The 26028-nt window shown below is 38.4% G+C and overlaps 1 protein-coding gene across 1 annotated transcript in view; it reads right to left on the reverse strand.

Annotated features, from left to right (window-relative positions):
- The window catches only part of LOC126472131 (telomerase-binding protein EST1A), a 353124-nt gene that overhangs the window by 23855 nt on the left and 303241 nt on the right, over positions 1-26028 (reverse strand). The window contains exons 15-23 of the mRNA XM_050099913.1: positions 19955-20163; positions 18850-18923; positions 15805-15902; positions 15569-15672; positions 15284-15454; positions 15006-15194; positions 5241-5403; positions 1378-1574; positions 1000-1078 (exon numbers count right to left, since the gene is read on the reverse strand). Of these exons, the coding sequence (XP_049955870.1) occupies positions 1000-1078; positions 1378-1574; positions 5241-5403; positions 15006-15194; positions 15284-15454; positions 15569-15672; positions 15805-15902; positions 18850-18923; positions 19955-20163 (1284 nt within the window). The remainder of the gene's footprint in view (positions 1-999; positions 1079-1377; positions 1575-5240; positions 5404-15005; positions 15195-15283; positions 15455-15568; positions 15673-15804; positions 15903-18849; positions 18924-19954; positions 20164-26028) is intronic.

Genomic DNA, 26028 nt, shown 5'->3' on the forward strand with positions numbered 1-26028 from the left:
ATGGCAGCCACTACTTTTCCTTAACTTCGCCTAAGTTTGCTGCAAACTATGTTTCGCCCACCCATCTTGGCTCACCCTTGCCTACCCAGGCCTGACTCATGTTGCCCATTTGAATTCGCATCTGTTGGTTTTTCTGCCAGTAAATGGCCTCATTTCAAGAAAAGGTGTCAGAACAATTTCTTTCAACACATTTGCCCACCGCCTTAACCGCTCCTAACAGAGCCGTTCCTGCACAAGACTACTCAAACATAACATGACTTTCTCAAAGACATATAAACAAGGAGTCAGACATTCCTGCAGAAAATCAATTGGTAGGAGCAGCTCTTGCAGCTCTTCATTCACCAGCTTTGAGCTCAACGAACAGACACTTTCCAGAACCCCATCTTACTCCGCATGACTGAGTAAACACTTCTGCAACCGATTTGAAGTTTCTGAGAGATTTTAAGCACGTCTTCATGTTCTACGCTGTAGTAATAGTGTAGAACAGAGCAAGTGGATCACGTTTCCAACATTCCCTCTCTTGCCATTGCCTGAACTCCTTACACTTTTTTTTCCACATGGAGATATGAAAGGATTCTTTCCCCAAATCGAATAAACGGAGATGAATTCAAGCAGCATTAATATTCCTGTTCAGGAAAAGCTTAATTATGGCATGTTGTGCAGCAGTAGACTGTACCTATCTCTTGCTTGCCAAAGCAGTCACTGAACACACACAAAATGAGGCGTCCCAAAGTCAGCTATTCCCATGTGATTGTTGAAGCTCGATCATATTCTGCACCCAGTGGCCGTGTAGCTTAAAAAAGACTGCTTTATATTTGATCAGCCCATGTAATTTAAACTAGACGATAAAAAATTCTTAAAATTCCTTCCTCATGCTCCTAGACATAATTTGCTCACTTGTTACAGATTACATCAGCTGCATTTGTAGTGGATCCTTCCCACATTCTCCCTATTCAATATATCTAAGTGGCCTGCACATAAGACCTTGTTTGCACTAACCTGGCTTACATTCTTCCTTGTCTGAATTTCGACATAAGCTTAATGTTGTTGCCAGAATTCGGTCATCATTTCTTTTATCCTGGAAAAAATGAAAAAGAGGTACCAGTTACATTTATGAGAAACAATACCGTACACTTAAACTAATACATCAGAGTAGAAATCAAACAACGGAAAATCCAGGATGGAATGTAACAATACCAAAGAAGGAAAGTTGCCACTCACCATATAGCGGAGATGCTGAGTCACGTGAATCTTTTTGTTGTGCCTATCGCGACTCAGCATCTCCGCTATATGGTGAGTAGCAACTTTACTTCTCTGGTATTGTTACATTACAGCAGAAATGTTTGCCATTTAGTAAGCAAATCTACAGTAACTTACTTGCACACTGTCCTGTTCATCCGTGAAGGCAGCTGATACAAGTACATTTCCTTGGCTAGTAACGCATCTGACACCCCCTGGTCTGCTCCTAATGTACGATAGAGCAGTACGTGCTGCCTCCGCTACACGTGCCACATGTTCTGCTGGAAGATCACCTCTTGGACCACCTCGTGCTAATCCCTCCAATTCCTGAAGAACTGTTGGTAAGAAAATAAAAAAATTTAAGGCCAGTTATGGAACAAAATTTCTCTTTGGACATCGAAGCACAATGTAAGAAACATTTTAACAAAAACTCAGTAAAAAAAAATAAAAATAAAAAAATAATAATAAAAAAAAGGTTAAGGCTTTCATGTGTATGGGATGCTACATGTAATAAGGGAGACTCAAAATACTTTAGTGTAATTTTATTAACTACTACAATGTCATTTCCAAGAAGTGATGTAATTTTTGTTATTCGAGTTATGACGCATGTTCATGTTCATAAAACAAAATCGTAGCTTACCTCACATGTAGGGGATAATTGGATATTTATTCATGAAATTTACACAGCATATTATTTACTACATCACTGTTTTTCCTTGTATTCACTATTATATTGGGTACTACCTTTTGCATGCCTGCAATGAACGTTACTGATGCACTATCTTCAACATTGACAAACACCACCTGTCACCTCATTTCGGTTGAACATTTGCTGTCCCTGTGCTCTCTCAAATTGCTGATAAGGAAGTAGTCATGTGTGCTAGATGATTACTATTGGCATGATGGTTAACAAAGCTCAGACAGTTGAAGAGTTGAACCAATTTGCTTTTAGAGAGGTACTGAGAATTAGTATGCAACATATTAGACCCCTTCTGATGGCCACACTTCTTTCTTGTGCTGAAAGGCCCAATGGAGCAGTTTCATATGGTTGAGACAGAGCTTGCTGGCATTTATGAATAGACATTCTGTCTAAACATAACCAAAAATTCCTTTGATGATTCCAACAAAATATTAATACTTTTTTACAAATAATTGCATTTTGAATTTTTTTCTGGCAGGAATCCAGTATGTCACATCTGCATCTACTGCCACATTGATTCAGGTATGTAATGAGCCACTCTGGTTTCATCCTGTGTCACAGTAGTTAAATAATTATTCATCTTCCCATTTATAACAGGCAAGGACATCCTCCATGATTTCTTTTATGTTCATCAATGAATATTTTAATGACCCACGAAGTACACAGTTTTCAGAAATTCAGTCTTACAACTAATGTTTCATACAACCAACTTCTGGACACATACCATGCACTTCCTTTACAGTCAGCAAAGTTAACAAACCATCTATTTACGTTTTCGGAGGTGCTGAGTCGTGATAGGCACAATAAAAAGATTCACGCAAACAGCTTTCGGCCATTAAGGCCTTTGTCAGCAGTAGACACACACACACACACACACACACACACACACACACACTCACGTAATCGCAACTTGCACACACATTTGCAGTCTCAGAGAGCTGAGTAGTTTCTTTGTGCAATGAGGAAGTGTAGAACATAAGGCACTGTTGTCATGTGATATCCAATGTGTTGTGAAATAAATGCAGGAGCAATCTCAATTTTTATTCACACCTCCAATGAGATACTGACAACAGTTTGAAGCCAACTCAAATTATGTCCTCACAGATATTGCACACTGGATGACATCAATTATTTCTGATTTGCACACCATCAAAGTTACTGAATTTTTTATGCTCGTCCGAATACCTTTTATCTGGGCTGAGCAGCACATCACATTGTGTGATGAGCCTCTAGAAAACCTACCAAGCTGATTCCCCTATGATTAAAATATCAGATGACTATGTTACCCAACATATGTTCACTCATTGAACTACTAAGACAGGAACACCAGTAGCAGCCAGGTAGGAGAGCACTCTATGTAACTGCACTTAACTACTACTGATATCTCAACTTGCATAATGGTCAACTAAACCCACTTCTCAAATTTCAGTTTCATACACGGATAAGTAATTAATTAAAAATAATGTTATTTTGATTTTTTTACAAAAGTATTTACAGAAATTGTCACTGCCTACATCCTGACATGAACATCTGTTTTGCAGACATCTGTCCATAAGCTTGTGGATGCACTAACTAAAAACAGTTTGATATTATTCTAAATCATCTCTTCAGTACCTCCATGACCTTTTTGTCATTTGCGGACTTCTCACATTGCATCAGTTCTACTGAAAGACAAAGTAAATAATATTCATATGGGAATTCCTTTGGTCTATGCAGCAGTGTATTGTTAGTATGCAAAGCCTTGTAAGGGAGTGTGTTCTTGTGGATCAGCGATGCTTCTTGTGACAGAAGCCCAAGCATTTTAATAGTGAAACATGCTTCAGCTGCCTTACTTACATTTCACTGTAGCACACACTAGTCACAGTTCCATCCTTCTCTTGGATGAGCACCAGTATAGCACCTTGAACTCCCATTTAAAGTTCAGCACAATGACTTTCCCAGTGGCTGTTGCTTTAATTTTTCCATGACAGATGACAAAGTGTGCTTCCACTTCAGCTACAGGTTCTTACTATTTGGTGCATAACATTGTAGCCTAAACTTGTCTCCTGTTACAAATTCACCTAAAAAAGCATCTCTTTCTTGCACATAGTAGTCCATCCTCTTCTGAGGCATTGCCTTGGTTGCTCCCAAGACATTGCCTGTGATCCAAATTTATAATCACCTGACAGTCACCTTGTTTCCATCTAATTACACTTTCCTACATCCAAGATTACCTTATATGAAATTGTGTCTAGCCTGTGATATGCTGAATTCTGTAGCAATTTTATCAAAACAACCTGCTGGGAGAGATTTGCTGGTAAACTTGCTGGTTATTTCAGTTTGTGCACACACTAGTCTCCCATTCCACTGCTGACAATGACAGAGTGCCTTCTGCGTATACTACTCCATCACCATGACAACATTGAGGCTAAATGTTAAATAAAATTTTGTTAGCCCTATAACACGATATTTTTTTTCTTTCTCCTTATCACCGTTTTCAATTTTTTATTTCTTATCTCTTAGTATTTCCTTCTTTTGCTGTTACTTGTCCACTCCCACTTCCCTCCCGCACGCCCTATCCCTGAGAGGGTTAATTCTTAACTGAATAACTGATTATTCTTCCTCTTAATTCCTGTTTCCATCTCACTCTGTCATAATGTCTGGAAAAAAGCTATCTTCGTCCTTCTACTTCACCAATTCATCTTTGTCTCCGCTTGTCCTCATAACAGGTGGATTTCACTCATCCTGGGGTCTGAGTGATCTGGTCATCCTTTTTAATGCCCTCAACATCTCTCTCTCTCCTCCCTGAGGAATGACTATTAATTCTCAAAGATAGGATAATATCACACATTTTTATACGTGCCTACAAGAGTGGTGATTAGATTTATTAACAAAGCCTATATTTTTAAAAGAAACCATTACATTTATTTGACAGCTTAATGATTGGTATGTTTTCATTTTCCTTTGAAGCCCAAGAAACTTCAGAGGCATCTGCACGAAAACATTGTATCATGAAAGATTAACTTTCAAATGGTTCAAATGGCTCTAAGCACTATGGAACTTAACATCTGTGGTCATCAGTCCCCTAGACTTAGAACTACTTAAACCTAACTAACCTAAGGACATTACACATATCCATGCCTGAGGCAGGATTCGAACCTGCGACCGTAGCAGCAGCGCGGTTCCAGACGGAAGTGCCTAGAACCGCTCAGCCACAGTGGCCAGCGATTAACTTTCAAGTCCTGAGCTATGGAATGTACAATCAATCTCATAATGCAATATTGACAACTATTCAAAATCAAATATAAAATTCTGTACTTACCAACCAATGGTATCATTAACATGTACAGATGCTTTAGATTAGACATCGTCTGTGCAATTTTCTGCAGTAAGGGCAAGTAGTCAATAAAGCAGTTAGTGTCAGGAACCAGATAATGTGGCTTCACTTCTATTTCCACCAGTACAACAGCATCCCGCAATATTGCCTAAAACAATAGAGTATATCAGATGAAAATACGACCTTTCATTTCATTGCACACAGTTAATTCTGAATTTGCAATAGGAGATCGCATATGACCTGAAGTTCAAAATATCTTCAACAGTGCATTCCAAATTAATAAGGGAATAATCATGTTCTTGTGCTTCTTTATCTAACTTCAAGTTAATGAATGAAGTTAACAAATGAAGAAATTAGCACCTTTTCTGCAATTTTCATTCATTAATCTCACATAAGATAATATTTTATGGCAACTCATGTACTAAAAATAAGGGATACTTTACATAATTGCATTTTACTATAATAATATGTATTACTCATATGAACACCTTGTACATATCTTAAAGAATTAATCATTTAACTACGGCTTCAAAAAACCAATACTGTTCAAGTATTATGAGAAGGAAAATTGCCACTCACCAAATAGTTGAGATGCTGAGTCGCAGATAGGCACAACAAAAAAAAGACTCTCACAATTAAAGCTTTCGACCATTAAGGCCTTCATCAACAATGGGCGCGCGCGCGCGCGTGCACACACGCACACACGCACACACGCACGCACACACGCACACACACACACACACACACACGCACACACGCACGCACACACGCACACGACTGCAGTCTCAGGCAACTGAAACCACACTGCAGTGTGTTTTTTGTTGTGCCTATCTACGACCCAGCATCTCCCCTATTTGGTGCACGTCAACTTTCCTTCTCATAATACTGAGATTTTCCATTGTTCAATACTGTATAAGTGAATTTATTAAAATTAATATTACATTTCATAAACAACTATGTCAACTAAGTCTGTAACTGCCTTCATTAGAATTCAATAGAGATTATTTGGCTCAAGTAGGGTTATAGGATAATTATGCCATGTCAAAAAGTTTCTACCAATGTCTAGTGGATGAATAGCTACCAGGTAGCAAAATTAACTTCAAAAGAGAACTGAAAAAAGTTTCTTCTTGAAAACTTTTATCCCATACAATTATTTTCATTTAGGAACTTTCAATAAATATTTCAAGTAAGAATGACAAGACTGCTGCTACTGTTAAAACTATTCTCAATTATTTATTAATCTCATAAGGTCATCAGTAAAGAGGCAGCAAAACACTAATAAACTGTTATATATACTGTCTCATACCATATCGTTATGGTGGTACGATACTGCACACAAATGATTTACAGAACATGGTACCACCTATCTTTGGCTAATTTACTTATAGTCCATATACCTTATTCATCTGATGAGGCTCTTTCCCTAAGTTCATCAGTTGAAAAACAGCCTTCTTATATTTGCAAATAAACCTTTGGTTGCTGAGGAAAACATTTTTATGTAGTATAATAATTTAATATAGAGGGCATCTTACATCTACCTTTGGAGCCGAGGTCATGCACAGGTTTAATTTTAGGACAGATGAAGAAGGGGGGAACAGAGCCAGCATTTCAACCAGGCACCAGATCCAATGTTGGGAAGAGAGTGGCAAGTAAGCAGCAAGTTACTTTGGCTGCCAACTATGGTACTGCATACTGTATCCCAATCTTTTCATAAGTGTCTACAACTCATGAACTGCAGCTGGACTGAATCCAACGGTATTCAGACTGCAACTACAGTCACAAAAATGCACAGATACTAAACAATAATATACATTTCTACAAGAGCCTATTTACAACATAAATATAATTGCATAGAACACAGAGCCACAGCACAACAAATGAAACACAACCTTCTACTACTGATAAGGCTACTACAGCTTCACAGTGCTGTTTATTTTCAAGGTTGGCAACAAATGATTAACCATGTGCACTATTATCCTGAAGTTCTCCAACTTCTGCCAATTCGGCACCAGGGAGCCAAAAGGACAATGCACTTTGTCATTCCGTTTGCTCTGATTGTTAATGTTGTAACAATAGTAAATTGCAGCGATCTGTAATGGATGTAAATCATATGTGTGGCCGCTGAGGAATGTGGATCTACAAGTTTGGGGTTCACAATAAGATCACACAGACAATACAACACTACTAGTAATCTTCACAATAATGACAGTATCTCCAGCATTAGGAGACAAAACAAACACAATGATGCCTACCACCACAGTCTCATGTCCATCAGCAATAATTTAAATAGCAGTAATGAAAGTCTACAGCATTAACAATCAATGAAATGCTAATTTTAAGTTAATGGTGATCCTTAAAGCATAGTCCACAAACATTTGTGTGCAGGATGAAAATTTGGTATCACAGAAGAGAACAGTTGTGCGTAGTGTCAGATTAACAATAAATTAAAGAACACCAGTAAACAATGCTTAACTTTTGCGGGATTGAATTAAGAAAGGTTTTACACATTGGAACTGCAAGTTCTTCAGCATGTGCAAGAGAAATGCAATGAAGGCTCTACTTGAAATGTATCCATATGGAGGCACTGAACATAAAGAGGAATTTCCCAGCTGCATCCAGTGGGTAATTCAAATAAAATACAGGCCGGTGTGTAAGAGCGATGAAGTGATGGGCCTTACATATTGACCAAGACAACAGCAGTTCAGCTACTTCCCACAGCATCTAATGATGAGCTTATTGCTGTATTAAGTTCTGGCAATGAAACAGCCATAATAACAATCATACTGGCTGTTCTGTCAGATGACAGAAAGCTGACAGTCTCCATATGTGGTTCTTCGCAAGAAAGCCATATCAAAAGAAAAGCTATCTTTAGGTGCCAAGAAAGGGATAGCCCACTAATGACTTCATGCTGGAGTGGTTGGAAGTTTTCTTGGGATAGAGTATAGGGCCATTTGCTTAACAGAAGCAGAATGTTGGTGCTGTACACTTTCAGCAGGTGCCTAACCAATGTTGCAAAGAAACCACAGACCACTTTCCAGATATAATCCTCTTGGTGGATTAAAAACAGGGGCTACTGTGCCTGCCACCGTGGGTGTGGTTTTTAGGCTGTTTCCCAAATCCAACTACATGAATACCAAGCAGGTAACCCATGTCACACTTCAGTTTCAAGATTTACAAACATTTTTAAAACATTCTCATCAATTCACATCAGTAACACTAGACACAGATAGATGGGGTATACAAATTTTGTCCTGGTACGGAAGGAGGCAGTGAGTGGAAGGGCATCCGGCTATTCCCTACAACAAATAGTGCCAAATCTAGAAGAAGAAGAAGATAGAGATGTGGAGATACCTGTTAAGGCGCACGGTCAACAGCTTTATAGTAGGCGGCTTCTACAAGACCATGCCCTCCTTCCAAGTTATAGAAACCATGTTGGGGCTGTGGATTCTAATGTCTGGAGCAAAACTTCAAGTTAGTCTATAGTGAAAGGATGCAAGGGAGTGTGGGTCGGCCGTGAGGCATATCGAGATAGACCGAACATTTGAAATAACACTGTGTCCCAGATGGCGCTGTGGTTAACGCACCTGCCTAGAAAGCAGGAGATCACAGGTTCGGTTCTCGGATCAGTATACATGTCCCTCATTGCCGCTGATTCCACATAATACCTCGATGCAGCTGACAGCAGTAATACCTTTCCTTTCTCACCCCCTCCACCCTCAATTTACATTGTTGTTGTTGTTGTTGTTGTTGTTGTTGTGGTCTTCAGTCCTGAGACTGGTTTGATGCAGCTCTCCATGCTACTCTATCCTGTGCAAGCTTTTTCATCTCCCAGTACCTACTGCATCCTACATCCTTCTGAATCTGCTTAGTGTATTCATCTCTTGGTCTCCCTCTACGATTTTTACCCTCCACGCTGCCCTCCAATACTAAATTGGTGATCCCTTGATGCCTCAGAACATGTCCTACCAACCGATCCCTTCTTCTGGTCAAGTTGCGCCACAAACTTCTCTTCTCCCCAATCCTATTCAATACTTCCTCATTAGTTATGTGATCTACCCATCTAATCTTCAGCATTCTTCTGTAGCACCACATTTCGAAAGCTTCTATTCTCTTCTTGTCCAAACTATTTATCGTCCATGTTTCACTTCCATACATGGCTACACTCCATACAAATACTTTCAGAAATGACTTCCTGACACTTAAATCAATACTGGATGTTAACAAATTTCTCTTCTTCAGACACGCTTTCCTTGCCATTGCCAGCCTACATTTTATATCCTCTCTACTTCGACCATCATCAGTTATTTTGCTCCCCAAATAGCAAAACTCCTTTACTACTTTAAGTGCCTCATTTCCTAATCTAATTCCCTCAGCATCACCCGACTTAATTAGAATACATTCCATTATCCTTGTTTTGCTTTTGTTGATGTTCATCTTATATCCTCCTTTCAAGACACTGTCCATTCCATTCAACTGCTCTTCCAAATCCTTTGCTGTCTCTGACAGAATTACAATGTCATCGGCGAACCTCAAAGTTTTTATTTCTTCTCCATGAATTTTAATACCTACTCCGAATTTTTCTTTTGTTTCCTTTACTGCTTGCTCAATATACAGATTGAACAACATCGGGGAGAGGCTACAACCCTGTCTTACTCCCTTCCCAACCACTGCTTCCCTTTCATGTCCCTCGACTCTTATAACTGCCATCTGGTTTCTGTACAAATTGTAAATAGCCTTTCGCTCCCTGTATTTTACCCCTGCCACCTTTAGAATTTGAAAGAGAGTATTCCAGTCAACATTGTCAAAAGCTTTCTCTAAGTCTACAAATGCTAGAAACGTAGGTTTGCCTTTCCTTAATCTTTCTTCTAAGATAAGTCGTAAGGTCAGTATTGCCTCACGTGTTCCAGTGTTTCTACGGAATCCAAACTGATCTTCCCCGAGGTTGGTTTCTACCAGTTTTTCCATTCGTCTGTAAAGAATTCGTGTTAGTATTTTGCAGCTGTGACTTATTAAGCTGATAGTTCGGTAATTTTCACATCTGTCAACACCTGCTTTCTTTGGGATTGGAATTATTATATTCTTCTTGAAGTCTGAGGGTATTTCGCCTGTCTCATACATCTTCCTCACCAGATGGTAGAGTTTTGTCAGGACTGCCTCTCCCACGGCCGTCAGTAGTTCCAATGGAATATTGTCTACTCTGGGGGCTTTGTTTCGACTCAGGTCTTTCAGTGCTCTGTCAAACTCTTCACGCAGTATCATATCTCCCATTTCATCTTCATCTACATCCTCTTCCATTTCCATAATATTGTCCTCAAGTACATCGCCCTTGTATAGACCCTCTATATACTCCTTCCACCTTTCTGCTTTCCCTTCTTTGCTTAGAACTGGGTTTCCATCTGAGCTCTTGATATTCATACAAGTCGTTCTCTTATCTCCAAAGGTCTCTCTAATTTTCCTGTAGGCGGTATCTATCTTACCCCTAGTGAGATAGGCCTCTACATCCTTACATTTGTCCTCTAGCCATCCCTGCTTAGCCATTTTGCACTTCCTGTCTATCTCATTTTTGAGACGTTTGTATTCCTTTTTGCCTGTTTCACTTACTGCATGTTTATATTTTCTCCTTTCATCAATTAAATTCAATATTTCTTCTGTTACCCACGGATTTCTACTAGCCCTCGTCTTTTTACCTACTTGATCCTCTGCTGCCTTCACTACTTCATCCCTCAAAGCTACCCATTCTTCTTCTACTGTATTTATTTCCCCCATTCCTGTCAATTGCTCCCTTATGCTCTCCCTGAATCTCTGTACAACCTCTGGTTCTTTTAGTTTATCCAGGTCCCATCTCCTTAAATTCCCACCTTTTTGCAGTTTCTTCAGTTTTAATCTACAGGTCATAACCAATAGATTGTGGTCAGAGTCCACATCTGCCCCCGGAAATGTCTTACAATTTAAAACCTGGTTCCTAAATCTCTGTCTTACCATTATATAATCTATCTGATACCTTTTAGTATCTCCAGGGTTCTTCCATGTATACAACCTTCTTTCATGATTCTTAAACCAAGTGTTAGTTATGATTATGTTGTGCTCTGTGCAAAATTCGACCAGGCGGCTTCCTCTTTTATTTCTGTCCCCCAATCCATATTCACCTACTATGTTTCCTTCTCTCCCTTTTCCTACTCTCGAATTCCAGTCACCCATGACTATTAAATTTTCGTCTCCCTTCACAATCTGAATAATTTCTTTTATTTCATCATACATTTCTTCAATTTCTTCGTCATCTGCAGAGCTAGTTGGCATATAAACTTGTACTACTGTAGTAGGTGTGGGCTTCGTATCTATCTTGGCCACAATAATGCGTTCACTATGCTGTTTGTAGTAGCTTACCCGCATTCCTATTTTCCTATTCATTATTAAACCTACTCCTGCATTACCCCTATTTGATTTTGTGTTTATAACCCTGTAGTCACCTGACCAGAAGTCTTGTTCCTCCTGCCACCGAACTTCACTAATTCCCACTATATCTAACTTCAACCTATCCATTTCCCTTTTTAAATTTTTTAACCTACCTGCCCGATTAAGGGATCTGACATTCCACGCTCCGATCCATAGAACGCCGGTTTTCTTTCTCCTGATAACGACATCCTCTTGAGTAGTCCCCGCCCGGAGATCCGAATGGGGGACTATTTTACCTCCGGAATATTTTACCCAAGAGGACGCCATCATCATGTAATCATACAGTAAAGCTGCATGCCCTCGGGAAAAATTATGGCTGTAGTTTCCCCTTGCTTTCAGCCGTTCGCAGTACCAGCACAGCAAGGACGTTTTGGTTATTGTTACAAGGCCAGATCAGTCAATCATCCAGACTGTTGCCCCTGCAACTACTGAAAAGGCTGCTGCCCCTCTTCAGGAACCACACGTTTGTCTGGCCTCTCAACAGATACCCCTCCGTTGTGGTTGCACCTACGGTACGGCTATCTGTATCGCTGAGGCACGCAAGCCTCCCCACCAACGGCAAGGTCCATGGTTCATGGCGGGCTCAATTTACATGTAATGCAAAAAGCATCACATATCATATGCCATTGAGATTTTAGCAGACAAAATAGCAATAAGCTTAGAAATGAAGTTAATACTGGTGGTGGTGATGAAGAATAAAACATACCAGACTAGTGGCTTAGAAAGTGTAAAAAAGCGAAAAAAAATTGAAGAGTATGTGAAGATAAATACACTTGTAAACTATGCATGTTCATTTATCTTCTTCTATCAGCAAAATATAAAGGATCAAAAAAATGCTTAAGTTTCGAATAGGTAGTATTAATTTGTATCAATAAAACAGTTTGTAATTTTGTCTAGTAGAATCTGTTAAAAATAAAACATTCTCAAGGAACCTCTTCAAAAGAGGTCGTCTTACATTTAGGGTCATCTTATAGCTGGGTAAATACGACGTATTGTACTCTGCAGCCACATTACAATCAACAGTGAATGATATTTGCTTCCTTCAATAACCACTTTCTCCAATTATGTTAATAGAAGCTGCACACGGGAAACTACCGTTTGTTTCTCTTTGTACGTGACCCTGCCTCCCTCTGTACTCTGCCGGCTGAATGTGAAAATGACAACTTTAGTTAGAAAAATATTGTTACCATTTTCAAACATTACCTAGAGTGAAAATTGTTAAACTTATTCAATAATTGTTTATTCTTTACTTTATTGTCAGAGTAGATTATTGTCTCAAGTCTCACAGTACAGCAATACAAAACCTGTAAGGCGACTGAAACACACCACTCAAGACTCTCTTCAATTACACAACTAGCTCCAAAAGTGACAAGATAACTGTCTGTGCCACCAGCACTGGAAGAGAATATGATCGTAACATATTCTTAACTTGGGTCAAAAGGGTACTATGCAATGGGGCTTTTTTTTTTTAATAAAGTTACAGCTACACATCAGATAATGGATACTAAAAAATCCCTTATTCATAAGGTCTTTCCTTATGATTAATGATACTGTCTTACAAGTTGACGTTACCGTATTTACTCGAATCTAAGTCGCACTTTTTTTCTGGTTTTTGCAATCCAAAAAACTGCCTGCGGCTTAGAAGAAGCGGAAGTTCTGAAAAATGTTGGTAGGTGTTGCCACAACTAATTGGTACCATCGAATTTATGTAGCGCTACACAGGCATGCTTTGCAGGCACAAAGATAGATACTGGCGCCAAAACCTCTGCGTCAGTAAATAAATTAAAAGAAAAGGTAGAAGAATGTAAACATTATGCCATGTATTCTTTCGTGTTTGCGTTATCTCATTTAAAGAAAACAGCAAACGCGGAAGAATATACATATCATGTCATGTTTATATTCATACTATTCTTAAGCTGAATAGTAATAAAGTCAGAAATGAAGCACGGCAACTGACTAGATTTTTAAATCTAAGATGACTAATTTCTGTGCAGAATGTAATGTACTAAAGAGGCGTCTGCACAGATTTTCAAACGGAGAAAAATTTTAGCTAATCTCTCGTTCAGACCATCTTCCATTATACGCAGTCTATTATTAGGTTCTTGTTGATCATTATCAAAGAAAGCTGCAGTGTAAGTAACAACAAATAGCAGTCTCTTGCCATTGTTTCGCTTATGAGACAATTCCTCTCGTTGTTGTTGTTTTTTTTTTTTTTTTTTTTTTTTTTAAGCTGCGGTAGTGCGCACAAAAGCAAGCCATGCCTTGAGGCGACAAGTCGTAAACAATCATCATCAGAATGCGACAAACAATGCATGACACAGTACAATAATGCATTTTCAGCTTAGAGTGGCATAAACACCAATAACAAAGAGAATGGCACTTATCAGATCAAAGCAAAATAAGCAATCGATTCAAACCAGACGAAGCACGTGAAAAAGGGAGGGTACCTGTATAAATATGGATGGAGCGCTTGACACATAGCAATGGCTACTTGGTAAAGCTTAACTGTTAAGCTTACGACTCGAACCAAACTACTATAGCTGTATCTTCATCCATTTGACCTCAACTGCGTCTCAAGTCACAATGGACCAACTTTGTTTCGATTTGGAGGGGCGATCTAAAACTTTTATCTCCCCTTAAATTTCAAGTCTCAAATTTCAGGTGAGGCTTAGATTCCGGGAAATTTTTTTTTCCCTTGATTTCGAGTCTCATTTTTCAGGTGCGGCTTAGTTTCGAGTGCGGTTTAGCTTCGAGTAAATACGGTAGTCAGCAGAACTGTAGTTATCAGTTCTGGCCTAAGAGCAAGCAAGTTTTGTAAGCTTCACAATGCATTGTGTATTCATGCAGTAATATAGGGCTCTTTTTTCCATTCGGTATGCTTCTCCTGACCCAGGGTTCCGAATGACTTTCACGTAGCTCTCCCCATTTCCTAAACCTCATCAGTGTTTTTCCTTCCTCCTTTTTCCTTTTGCATCAAAGTGTCTGTCAGATATTTTTTTTCCATCCAATTATATTTTCAAAAACTAATCTTTTTTCTTCATTGGTAGAAGAGAAGTACAGTATAAAATTTCCAAAATTTCACTTGTCACAAATTCTAATCATCACAAATTCTCTCTCTTAGCAACCTTTCAAATTAAAATCTATTTTACTTCTAGATCACTTGAATAATAACGGAAATTATATCTTCCAAAAGCAAGGGGTGTGGAGCATGGAAGGGGAAGGGGAAGGGGAAGGGAGGGGGTGAGGAAGAGGGAGAGCACCAATGTAAACAGCCTGAAAAGTATACGAGGTACTCACCTGAACATACTGGCGATACTGCTGCTGACTGTAAGAATCCCTCTCTAGTTGCTCTTTGCGATTCAGCAAGTTCCTCATATCTTGACTCACGCTATTCAATGATACATCTGAGTCACCAGTAGCTGCAGCAGCCCCATCTTCATCATCCTCATCATCACTGAAGCTTTCCATTCGCAAGTCAGGTGTCAGCTACAAGTCAAATTAGTTGCATTAAAATCCAGAGGAATTTTACCATGGGCTTACAGTAAAAGTAACGTCACCTGGTCGAGGTAACTCACCTGCGCCCCAGTCAATAGGGTACCAGAACCCAATGTGTCTACAACGGACACATATTCACTGGTTTCCCCATCAATCTTCTGAAGCTTCAGTACAGGAGGATCAACACCACAGAGAAACTCTGAGCCAAAGAATACTATTCTCTGAATCCTAAGCACAACTTGCGCCATTTCCTGCAAAAACAATTTATTTAATATTCTTAAATCAAAAATTAAAATTTCTGTATTATACACCAAGAAGTAACTTCGAGAACATATCAGGTCTCGATTACAGAAATACAAGCTCACCATGTCCGTGTCATTGGGAGTATAATAGTTCTCAGGTACATTGTACATTAAAGGAGTGAAGCCACTTAAGGTAGCATCTTCAGGAAGTTTCACCATTTCATACCCTTGAGAGCAAAAAAATGTACACAGATTAGACTCCGAAGTACTGCCACAATTAAGAATGGCTACAGAAAACTAGGATCAAAGATAACCATTAGTGAAGATATATGGATGCTAAAACCAATGCAGTGTCTTACCTTCACATGGGTTCTGTACAAGCTCAACATGTGGAAGCCTCAAACGTTCTAACATGTTGACTAGTGTTGCTACTCTGCTCCAAGCATCACCCCCTGGGCTGCAATACACAGAAAAAAATTGTCACCTGCATATTATGTATCTCCAAAAAAGTGGACATCATCACTGTCTAACTTGACACTGAATATGCCAGTTGTGTGCTAATGAAAAGCCTCTTTTCCGTTCCTTTGCATAATAATATAATGTTGAGAGAACAGGCTGATTTGTGGGTGCAAAAAACCACCAGTTTATTGTACAGGAAACTCAAGTACCCTTTTGTCTGTTACAAAAGTGTAATTCAAGCAATTTCTATAACAGTTTTTTATAGGCTACATATCATTCCAATGTCTTGAAAGTAGGAAATTTAACCTGTAATTATGAAATACTTCCAAAAATTTTACTATTTTTTTGCCACTGGTAATCACTATAGAATGCAGACTATTATGTCCTATCAGAAATAAACCAAATCCAGTAAAGTCATTCCAAACTAAAACTAACACATAGCACACACATTCTGTGCAATCTAACCAGCAACAACACAAAAAGAACTACTAAAGCTCTAATTTTTAGATCATTTCCCAAGGCCTTAAAGCCAAACTGAAGAATCACTGTCATACAAACTGATCAGACTTCTTTTCACACTATTTATAAATTTCATATAACTTTACTTAGGGCATCTGAATATTTACATTATAACCATGGTCCCTAAGCTTTTAGGTGTTACTGACAAAATTACATAAGCAAAATCAGTGCCAAATTTATCAATAAATGACAATTTGCTTACAGCTACATCTATATGACTACTCTGTGATTTGCACTTTATGTGCTTGGTTCATGAAGCCACTTTCAGGCTATTTCTCTATGGTTTCATTACCGGAAGCAAATGAGAAAGACAAATATGTAAATCTTCCTGTGGAAGCTCTGATTTCTCTTATTTTATTGTGATTGTTGTTTCTCGCTATACAGGTGGGAGTTAACAAAACCATTTTCACATTCAGAGAAGATAGTTGGTAACTGAAATTTTATGAAAAGATTTGCCTGCACCAAAAAATGCCTTTGTTTTAATGAATACCACCCCAGGTTACATATTGTACCTATTTTGTGAGAGTGCAAATATGAGCTGTCTTCCTTTGAACTTTTTCGTTGTTCTCAGTCAGTCCTATCTGGAAGTGATGCCATACCACAGCAACCAGAAGAGGACACATAAGCATAGTGCAGGCAGTCTCTCTGATAGATTTGGTGCATCTTCTTCTAAGTGTTCTACCAATGAAATGGTTCACATTTCCCACAGCATTATCTATGTGACTGTTCCAATTTTTAAGTTGTTCATGCTTGTAATCCCTAGATATTTAGTTGAACTAACATCCTTTAGATTTGTATAATTTATCCTGTAACTGGAATATAATATTGCCCACTAAACTGTAAATGACAGCATCATCCATGGACAATTCAAGAGAGCTGCTGAAATTGTCTCCTAAATCATTTCCAAAGATTATAAACAGCAGAGGTCCTACAACACTTCCTTGGGGAATGCCAGATATCACTTCTGTTTCATTCTATTACTTTCCATCAATTACTACGAACTGTGACCTTTCTGACAGGAAATCGTTCAATCCAGTTGCACAACTGAGGTGATGGTCGGTAGGCACGCAATTTGATTACAAGTCGCTACTTTCTTACAAACTTCGCTGATATGGAAGGTAAGGCTCTTTTATGGAAAACTGTACAAGCCAAACAATGCAATGATTCACCAAGAAAGTCTTGGTTCTGAAATAGTTGGAACATGTACTAAATGCACTGTCAGTGCAGCACTTCCCAGCTTACTGGTATCACTTTAAAAGCACAACTGAGCTGATGCTGACTTTTTAAGTAGAGTGAAGATGATTCATTTGCTTAAAAAGTGTGGGGTAATGATGCGCTTATTGAATTGCCGTCTTTCCGAAAACATTAAGGCAGTGAAAGAAACAGAGAGACCTTTACCATGCCAAATGAATTACCTTCCAACTCATTAAGCATCTTCAGCATTTACTACTGTGCCCTTGTGCTAACATAGACATACTTTTTTGCGGAGTTGGTTGGGGAGAGATACTATTATGTTATGATCAGGAAAGACAATTGGCTATTCAACTTAAATCTCTGTCATGATAAGTTTCATCACATGATTTTTTTTCCCAGTACACCATATTCATTTAGCCTCAGCTCCAAAAAATTAGTGCACTTCAGTCAGTAGAAAAAACAGCCTAAAGGTTGACATTTTTATGTCACCTAATGTTATTCTGTAAAGGAATTAGTGGTATCCCCATGTAATCAAAATATTTCTATAATTATAGCAAAGGAATGAATGTAAGCAGAAAAAATCAGGAAGATTACATTCAACATATTATGTTTAGCTTTATATCTCATGCATAGTCTCAATTCACGTCAATGTATTTTGTACAATAATTTTTCAGTGCACAGATTCAAACCCGATAATGCGATTTTGTGGCTGCATCAAACCCCTTCATTCAACTCAAACCTTTTCGTAAATACAAATTTCTATAAACGTGCTGTGTCAGCAAGTGCAGTCTCTGGAGAATAATTGGGCGTTCATATTTCAAATACTTCTAGATTCCCATCTTATGACCTGTTTGCAGCTACAAACACGGATTACAATAACCCTCAAGCAAACTGTCTTGTGGATATTTAAAATTTTATGTAAGCTTTATTCTCTGCTTCGATGAACAATGTCAAATGATCTCTTCTTTAACATCACACTCAAACAACTACAGTATTACTACTATTGCTGGTCACAAATCTATAAAAGGAAGATCTGTCATCTATGATCACATAGTTTGTCGGAAAATTACACACAGGGGAAGGGGGGCTCTGAAGATGAAAAAAGATAAAATGGTAAAACTTTGTACAGGAGTTGCCTCCTCCCTCCTCCTCTTCTTCTTTACCAAACCAAAATCATGCTGTCTTTATCACATCAGATGCAACTGTGCGTAATCTGTTGGTTGGACACTTACCCAACTCGATAGTCAGAGCAACATGGTGGAGGGTTCCACACTGCACTATGGCACAGCAGCCAGTCACACCAGACCTACAGAAACATAACAGATCAGATATATAGCTGAGATTACAAAACTTTCAGAAAATGAAAAACTAAAGCTAGTAGATGAGTTTTGACATCTGGGCAGTACAGTAGCTGATAGGGGAAAAACTATATATGATCTAATATGCAACCTGGCAAAAGAATTTTTGAAAAAGAAAACTTATTCACAACAAATATAAATTCAAGTGTTAGGAAGGCTTCCTCTGAAGGTACTTGTCTGTAGTGTAGCCTTGTAGTACAGAAATAAAACACTTCATGCAAGAAGAGAATATAAGCTTTTAAAACTTAGAGCTACAGAAGAGTGCTGAAGATTAGGTGGGTTGATCAAATAACTTATGGGGAGGTATCGAACTGAGTCAGAGAGAAAAGGAATTTGTGGCACAATTTGACTAAAAGAAGGGATCGGTTGGTAGGACACATCTTAAGACAACAAACCATTGTCAGTTTGGTAATGGAGGGAAGTGTGGATGTTTAAAACTGTACAGAAAAACAGTGAGCAGGTTCAAATGGATGTAAGTTTGCAGCAGATATGCAGAAATGAAGAGGTTTGCATGGGGATAGACTAGTGTGAAGAGCTGCATCATACCAGTCTTCAGACTGAAGACCACAACAAAGCTTGCCTTTGGCATGCTGAAATATAAGGATCTTAAATCTGACACTTCAGCTGTACATTAATCTCAAGACACTTCTGCATAGCAAAAGTAATCTAACATTCACTCTAACATAAAAAAATTAACTCTTCAAAAACGATCAGAATGGATCTGAAAACTTACTGAAATTGACTGAAAATGACGATTTCCATATTCATAAAGCATATGATTGAAAAATTTAGTGACAACACTGAAACTGAACAGAATCTTACACTGTGTGTGTGTGTGTGTGTGTGTGGGGGGGGGGGGGGGGTGGGGGGTGGGGGGGGGGGGGGGGGTTGGTGATCAACATATTATCAGCCCTTCGAGTCAGCAAATGCAGAAACTGCTTATTTCCACCAATGTCCTCATCAAGAACTGAAGACTGACCTTCACAGCAGGCAACAAGATCTGTAAGTCCTCACTGGAGACAAGTCGGCTAGCGCCACCACCAACAGTACCAGCACCAGCACCACCCGCACCATCCACATCTCGCAGAAGGTCAATGCATTTCTCTAGTATGAGGCTAAACATTTCCAGTGATACAACCAGTGCACTCTCTTGTACAGCTGGTCGATAGCCTGGCTCCAACTGGGAATCTGTGAAAGAGAATTCTGATTAAAACAAACTTGGGCTTATCATATCCTGTCCACTCACCTACATCTAAACATTCTTAAAAATGAAACTTAATGTGTGGCATGATGATCAGATGACATTAGAAACTGGATTACATTATCCAAAGTAATAATACAGTCAAATATCTATATTAATAATAAATCTGTAAAACCATTATGTCTTTCTGTCTGTGAACACTAATCTCTAGAACTACTACACGAATTTTGATGGGGTTTTTGCAGATAACTTTGGATAGTTTGGAATGCCATGTAGGCTTTAGCTCATAAAAATCTAATCACGGAAAAAATGTGATTTAAATTTTTGCTAAAACTTTCTTGTCTGTGTGTCTATCTGTCTGAATGTTCTAATCTCCAAAACTAATAGATGGATTTTTATGGGGTTCCACCTGGTAACTTCAGTGTAGCTATGGGCGCCTTATAGTAGCATTTTATCAAAATCAGGTCACAAAAGAAGAAAAGACATTTATACACATTATAAAAATGTATGTATGTATGTTCCACATGTCCATCAAATGGTTAAGAATCACTTACCTATGAAAGGGGTGGGGGGTAAGAAAGAAGTGCAGGCCACAATAATAAAATATCCAGATTTTTTCCCTCCAATATTTGACAATAAGAGCACTTGGTGACTCGCAAAAAACATTACACATAATTTCAAATCTTTGCAAAACTTTTTCTTATCACCCCCCCCCCCCCCCAAATATAACGGTGAAAGGAAAAAAGTTAAATCACTTTACATTTTCGCTATTCACACAGTAAAACTGCTGCATCAGGCACAATATCATGAAGTTTACATACTGCTTCTTTGCTACTAACTTTCACAACACATTTAGCAGACAGTATCCCCTTATGCTGCTGACTGCACCAACAAAATTATATCGTTGTATGAAACAGTTCACTGGAGGTGTGAGGGAAGGAGGAGATGTACACAGAGAGAGGGGGGGTGGGGAGGAGGCATTAGACAATGAAAGGAAAGAAGATACGGACAGGAGGGTAGAGGAGGGATGGACGGAGAGGGCTGAGGAGGAGATGGGCAAAGAAGGGGTGAGCAGCAGATGGACATAGAGAAGGGGATGGAGAAGGTAACAGAGAAAAGGGGCGAAGGAAATGGAAAGAGAGGGGGCTGAGGAGATGGACTAATACATAGCAAGGCAATGCTAGTACCCACCAAGACATAAGCATAACTCATCAACTTGAAATATTAATTATAAAAAAACATACATAGATAATTTATAATAACTCATACACAAGGTCACTCCCGTTCCCCTTCCGAGATGACTCATAATGGGCAAAGGTGTTTCACTATATTCTCATAAAATGTTGGTATCACCTGCTGCTCTGGTAGAGAGTTCAAAAGCCTCACAACATGCTTCCTCTGTTACAGCATGCCCCTCAAATTGATTCTTATCACATGAGATGGTAAATTTTTCTTATGCACATAACGAAATATGTTTCAGAGACATCATCTACAACTACGTGCTTACTCTACAAGTAATGTTTGAGGGGCGTGTAATCCAAGCACTGGTATCATTTCTTACGACTTTTGGTCCACTTGCATATGGTGTGTGAGATGAACATGTCTGTAAGACCTCAAATTTCTCTAACCTTTCTGTTGTGGCCACTGTACAATAATATGCGGGAGGCTGTAATATAAATCCAACTAATCTTAGAATATAGTTTTTTTGAGGAACTTTGGATATGAATTGCTGAAACGTCCATCCTTTTTTTAGAATATCAGTAACTCTTTTCACTGCACCATAATGGGTTTGTTTTTGCGCATATTCTAATGGGTTTTGTTAAGTGTATCTTTGAAATACTTGGCTCACGGAAAAAGCATATGACGTATCATACAACTCATCTTGGAATGATTTCACTCTCCTCCACTAATCTTGCATGGAAAGACTCACAGTGATGACACTTCACAATTAAAGTTTGTAACACCTTTCACAGCAAAGCCACTTTTCTAAAAATTATTCTTCTTAACTTAGCATCCATTGTTTACTAGCAAATGCATTTATTGCAAACTTTAATTAGTAATTTATTAGTAATGCATATTATGTACTACAATCAAAAAGTGTACAATTATTTTGTGAGTTTAACTTCATTAAATTGTATTATTTACATTCAGATGTAGCAGCTAATATTTACACCTCCACATGTTGTGTAATGCTTTGTTACTGTGAAAGAGACATAGTTCCAAAACTTCCTAGAAGCAATGAAACATCAAAGCAAGAAAAGAAGCATCAATTAAACCTAGAAATGAAACTCAATCAAACCAGTGAGTGAAAGCTGTTCACACTGCACCACTTACCGAAGTATTTTTTGACAAAAAAATGGGATTCTTCTCAATGGTGGATTTCATAAGGGTAAGCTATAACTAAAGAAGCCACACAAATCTGTAGAGTCACATTCATGAAAAAATGGATGAAAAGAGGCCTGCTCTGTACAAGTAAAAATATTTTAGCAATGGAAAAATTGAGGAACTTTGGGTATGAACTACTGAAACATCCATCCTAGATACACTACTTGGCAACTGCACAGCCCAGTTATGGAAATCTGTGACTTGAAAATGTTTTGAGTCCTGTGAAGAGGTTACAGGAGCCACAGATGGGTATTTTGCAAATCTAAATGAAGATACAATGGACAAAGTCGACTTCCCTACGAAGGAGACTGCAATGAAAAATATGTGACTCTTATACTTTAAAAACATAAAAATATTACACATTTACATAAATCATGATTAGATATGATCTTATCACACTTTCCTGAGATATAAAGCTGTCATATCCACCCAAATGTTGGTATTTATATCATGGAGGGACCTACAGTTAACGTAGACTTGCAACTCAGCATTTTTCACACAACTTATTCCTGTCTGCGCTATGAAATACTGTTCCACAAGATTTAAAATATCAGAAGAATATTACCAAAGGACCTAGAAATAGAATAGTGCATTGTCGTAAATATATATGTTTTAAATTATGTACAAAACACAAGTCCCCCCCCCCCACCTCCCCCCAAATCAAGATATAACCATCGTATCTCATCAGGTGAATTACTCAGTAACACTAACGGAAGCAGAGATGAAAAACTTTTAGAGATCAGATTATAAACATCAAAATCCTCAAAATAATATCCTTTCAAATTAGAAGGGCTCATAAAATTACATAGGGCACGAAAGGGTTAATATACATTGCCAGAGGTGAAAGAATCGATGGATGAAAGAAGTTATAAGTAACAGATAAATATCCTAGGACTGACTAAGGATCGAACCCTAGCTCGTTGGATCCATAATCTGGCACTTGACCAATCTTCCCCAAATATAACCATCGTCAACACACTTATGACAATCTCTGCCCACTGACGACAACATTACTGGAGTCTGTGTTTCGGTCATACCAAATGTACTAATATAACTGACCCTTCATTATAAAAGGATTTATTTTGTTAACTAAAAGATAATATGTAACTATATCAAGTGTTTTTTGGGCATGCATGAACTGAGATGCCATCACATATAGCCTTACTAGCTTGTGAATAATTAGACAAGAAGTACACAGGTAATTCAACATCACCAATATACGTCTGTCTGCGGATCTGCACACCTGTTCTATGCTCTTTATCAGTCACATGTGATCCTACACTGCTCCAATGACTTTCAATAAACAACTGTTGCAAAGGGGGCCAGTTTTGTTTTGGTCATCACTCTTACAAACGGTGTTTTTCAGAGATACTTTGTTAAAAATCAGACATGTGATTTCATGCTGCCTGCACAACAAGAGCCACATTTGCCCACAGTTTTAAGGTATCAAATGAGGAACTGTATGGTTTTGGTTAAAGATCGATACAATAACAAATCATAGAAGGAACAGATGTTGAAACTGTGGAGTCAACTGAGGCACGAAAAGACACAGAACAGTTTTTAAAGAAGCCGACAGAAAAAAGGAATAAAGATTTCGATGAAAGTGGAACAACACAAGAAGGAACAACATTGGTGAAGAATGAAAGAAGTGTGGACTCCAAAGGAAACTGTAGCTGAAAACAATGCTGATTTGCAATACCCTCCATAAGAGTTATTCGAGGAAGGGAGGAATCATAAATGCAGATGCAATTGACGGAATTTCTGAAACACAAATCAAATAAAGTTTAATATCACTAATAACAAAAGAGAACCTGGGGCAGTGAATCACCTTCCTAAAAATTTGATACATCCACAATCATCATACACGCCAAAAATCAAAATTTGGCAGACTCCCTACACTTAACCTGATACAGCGCTCTACATCTCCTACATTCTAAACTTACTTATAAAGTATGAGATCACCAGTAATAGCCACAATTTAAACATTATCACGCTGGTACCATTCATACAGTCCACGCTACTCCCTGACAGAATAAGGTGCTTTGCATCATTAACGTCTATAAACTGAAATTAAACCGTAGTAACCTTCCCCGTCTAGCTATTAATGTTGTATATTTGTGTATTTATTATATAGTGCAACAAAAATGAGAACCCACATATTGTCTAATTCCAATGTCTCACCTTTAAATTCTAGTTCCCACTATAAAATCTGTTCTTTACAAATGTGACGTGCAACCAATTGCTAAAAAACACCAAAATACTCTTCATTATTAATTTCTCATACACTATTTTTATTTCATATTAGTTTTCTTTAACAATAATTCGTGTTACTCTAAAAATGTCCATATACAGAAACGACAATAATGCACTTTCATCCCACTGCAAAATAACTTAATAGTTTTATAAACATATATCAATAAATGTCACCCCCTCACAAACAACGGACCTTGCCAATGGGTGCCTCAGCGATACAGATAGCCGTAGTGTAGGTGCAACCAGGATGGAGAGGTACTTGTTAATATGCCAGACAAGTATGTGGTTCCTGAAGAGGGGCAGCAGCCTTTTCAGTAGTTACAGGGGCAACTGTCTGGATGATTGACTGATCTGGCCTTGAAACATCATCCAAAATGGCCTTGCTGTGCGGTACTGCAAATTGCTGGAAGCAAGGGGAAACTACAGCTGTAACTTCTCCTGAGGGCATGCAGCTTTACTGTATGGTTAAACGATAATGGCATCCTCTTGGGTAATATATTATACAGGTAAAATAGTCAACCATGTCGTTATCACGAGAAACAAAACTGGTGTTCTATTGATCGGAGCATGGACTGTCAGATCCCTTTATCAGGCAGGTAGGTTAGAAAATTTAAAAGGGAGGCGGATAAATTAAAGTTAGACATAGTGGGAACAATGTGAAGTTCGGCGGCAGGATGAACAGGACATCTGGTCAGGTGAGTACAGGCTTGTAAGTACAAAATCAAATAGGGGTAATACAGGACTGGGTTTAATAATGAATAAAAAATAGGAACATGGATAAGCTACTATGAACAGCATAAAGAATGCATTATTGTAGTCAAGACAGACAAGAGGCCCACACCCACCACAGTTTATATGCCAACTAGCTCTGCAGATGATGAAAAGATTGAAGAAACGTATAATGAGATAAAACAAATTATTTCGTTAAGGGAGCCCAAACTTTAATAGTTAAGGGGGGCTGGAAAAAGGTATAGAAGGCAAAGTAGTTGGTGAATATGGATTTAGGGGAAAGGAATGAAAGAGGAAGCCAGCTAGCAGAATTTTGCACAGAGTATAATTTAATCATAGCTAACACTTGATTTAAGAATCATGAAAGAAGACTCTATACATGGAAGAGATCCTGAGACACCAGAAGGTTTCAGACAGAATATGTAATCATAAGACAGAGATTTAGGAAGCACATTTTCAATTGTGAGCCCTTTCCAAGGCAGATG

The sequence above is a fragment of the Schistocerca serialis genome, chromosome 1, assembly GCF_023864345.2.
Source record: "Schistocerca serialis cubense isolate TAMUIC-IGC-003099 chromosome 1, iqSchSeri2.2, whole genome shotgun sequence".
Taxonomy (NCBI): Eukaryota; Metazoa; Arthropoda; class Insecta; order Orthoptera; family Acrididae; genus Schistocerca; species Schistocerca serialis.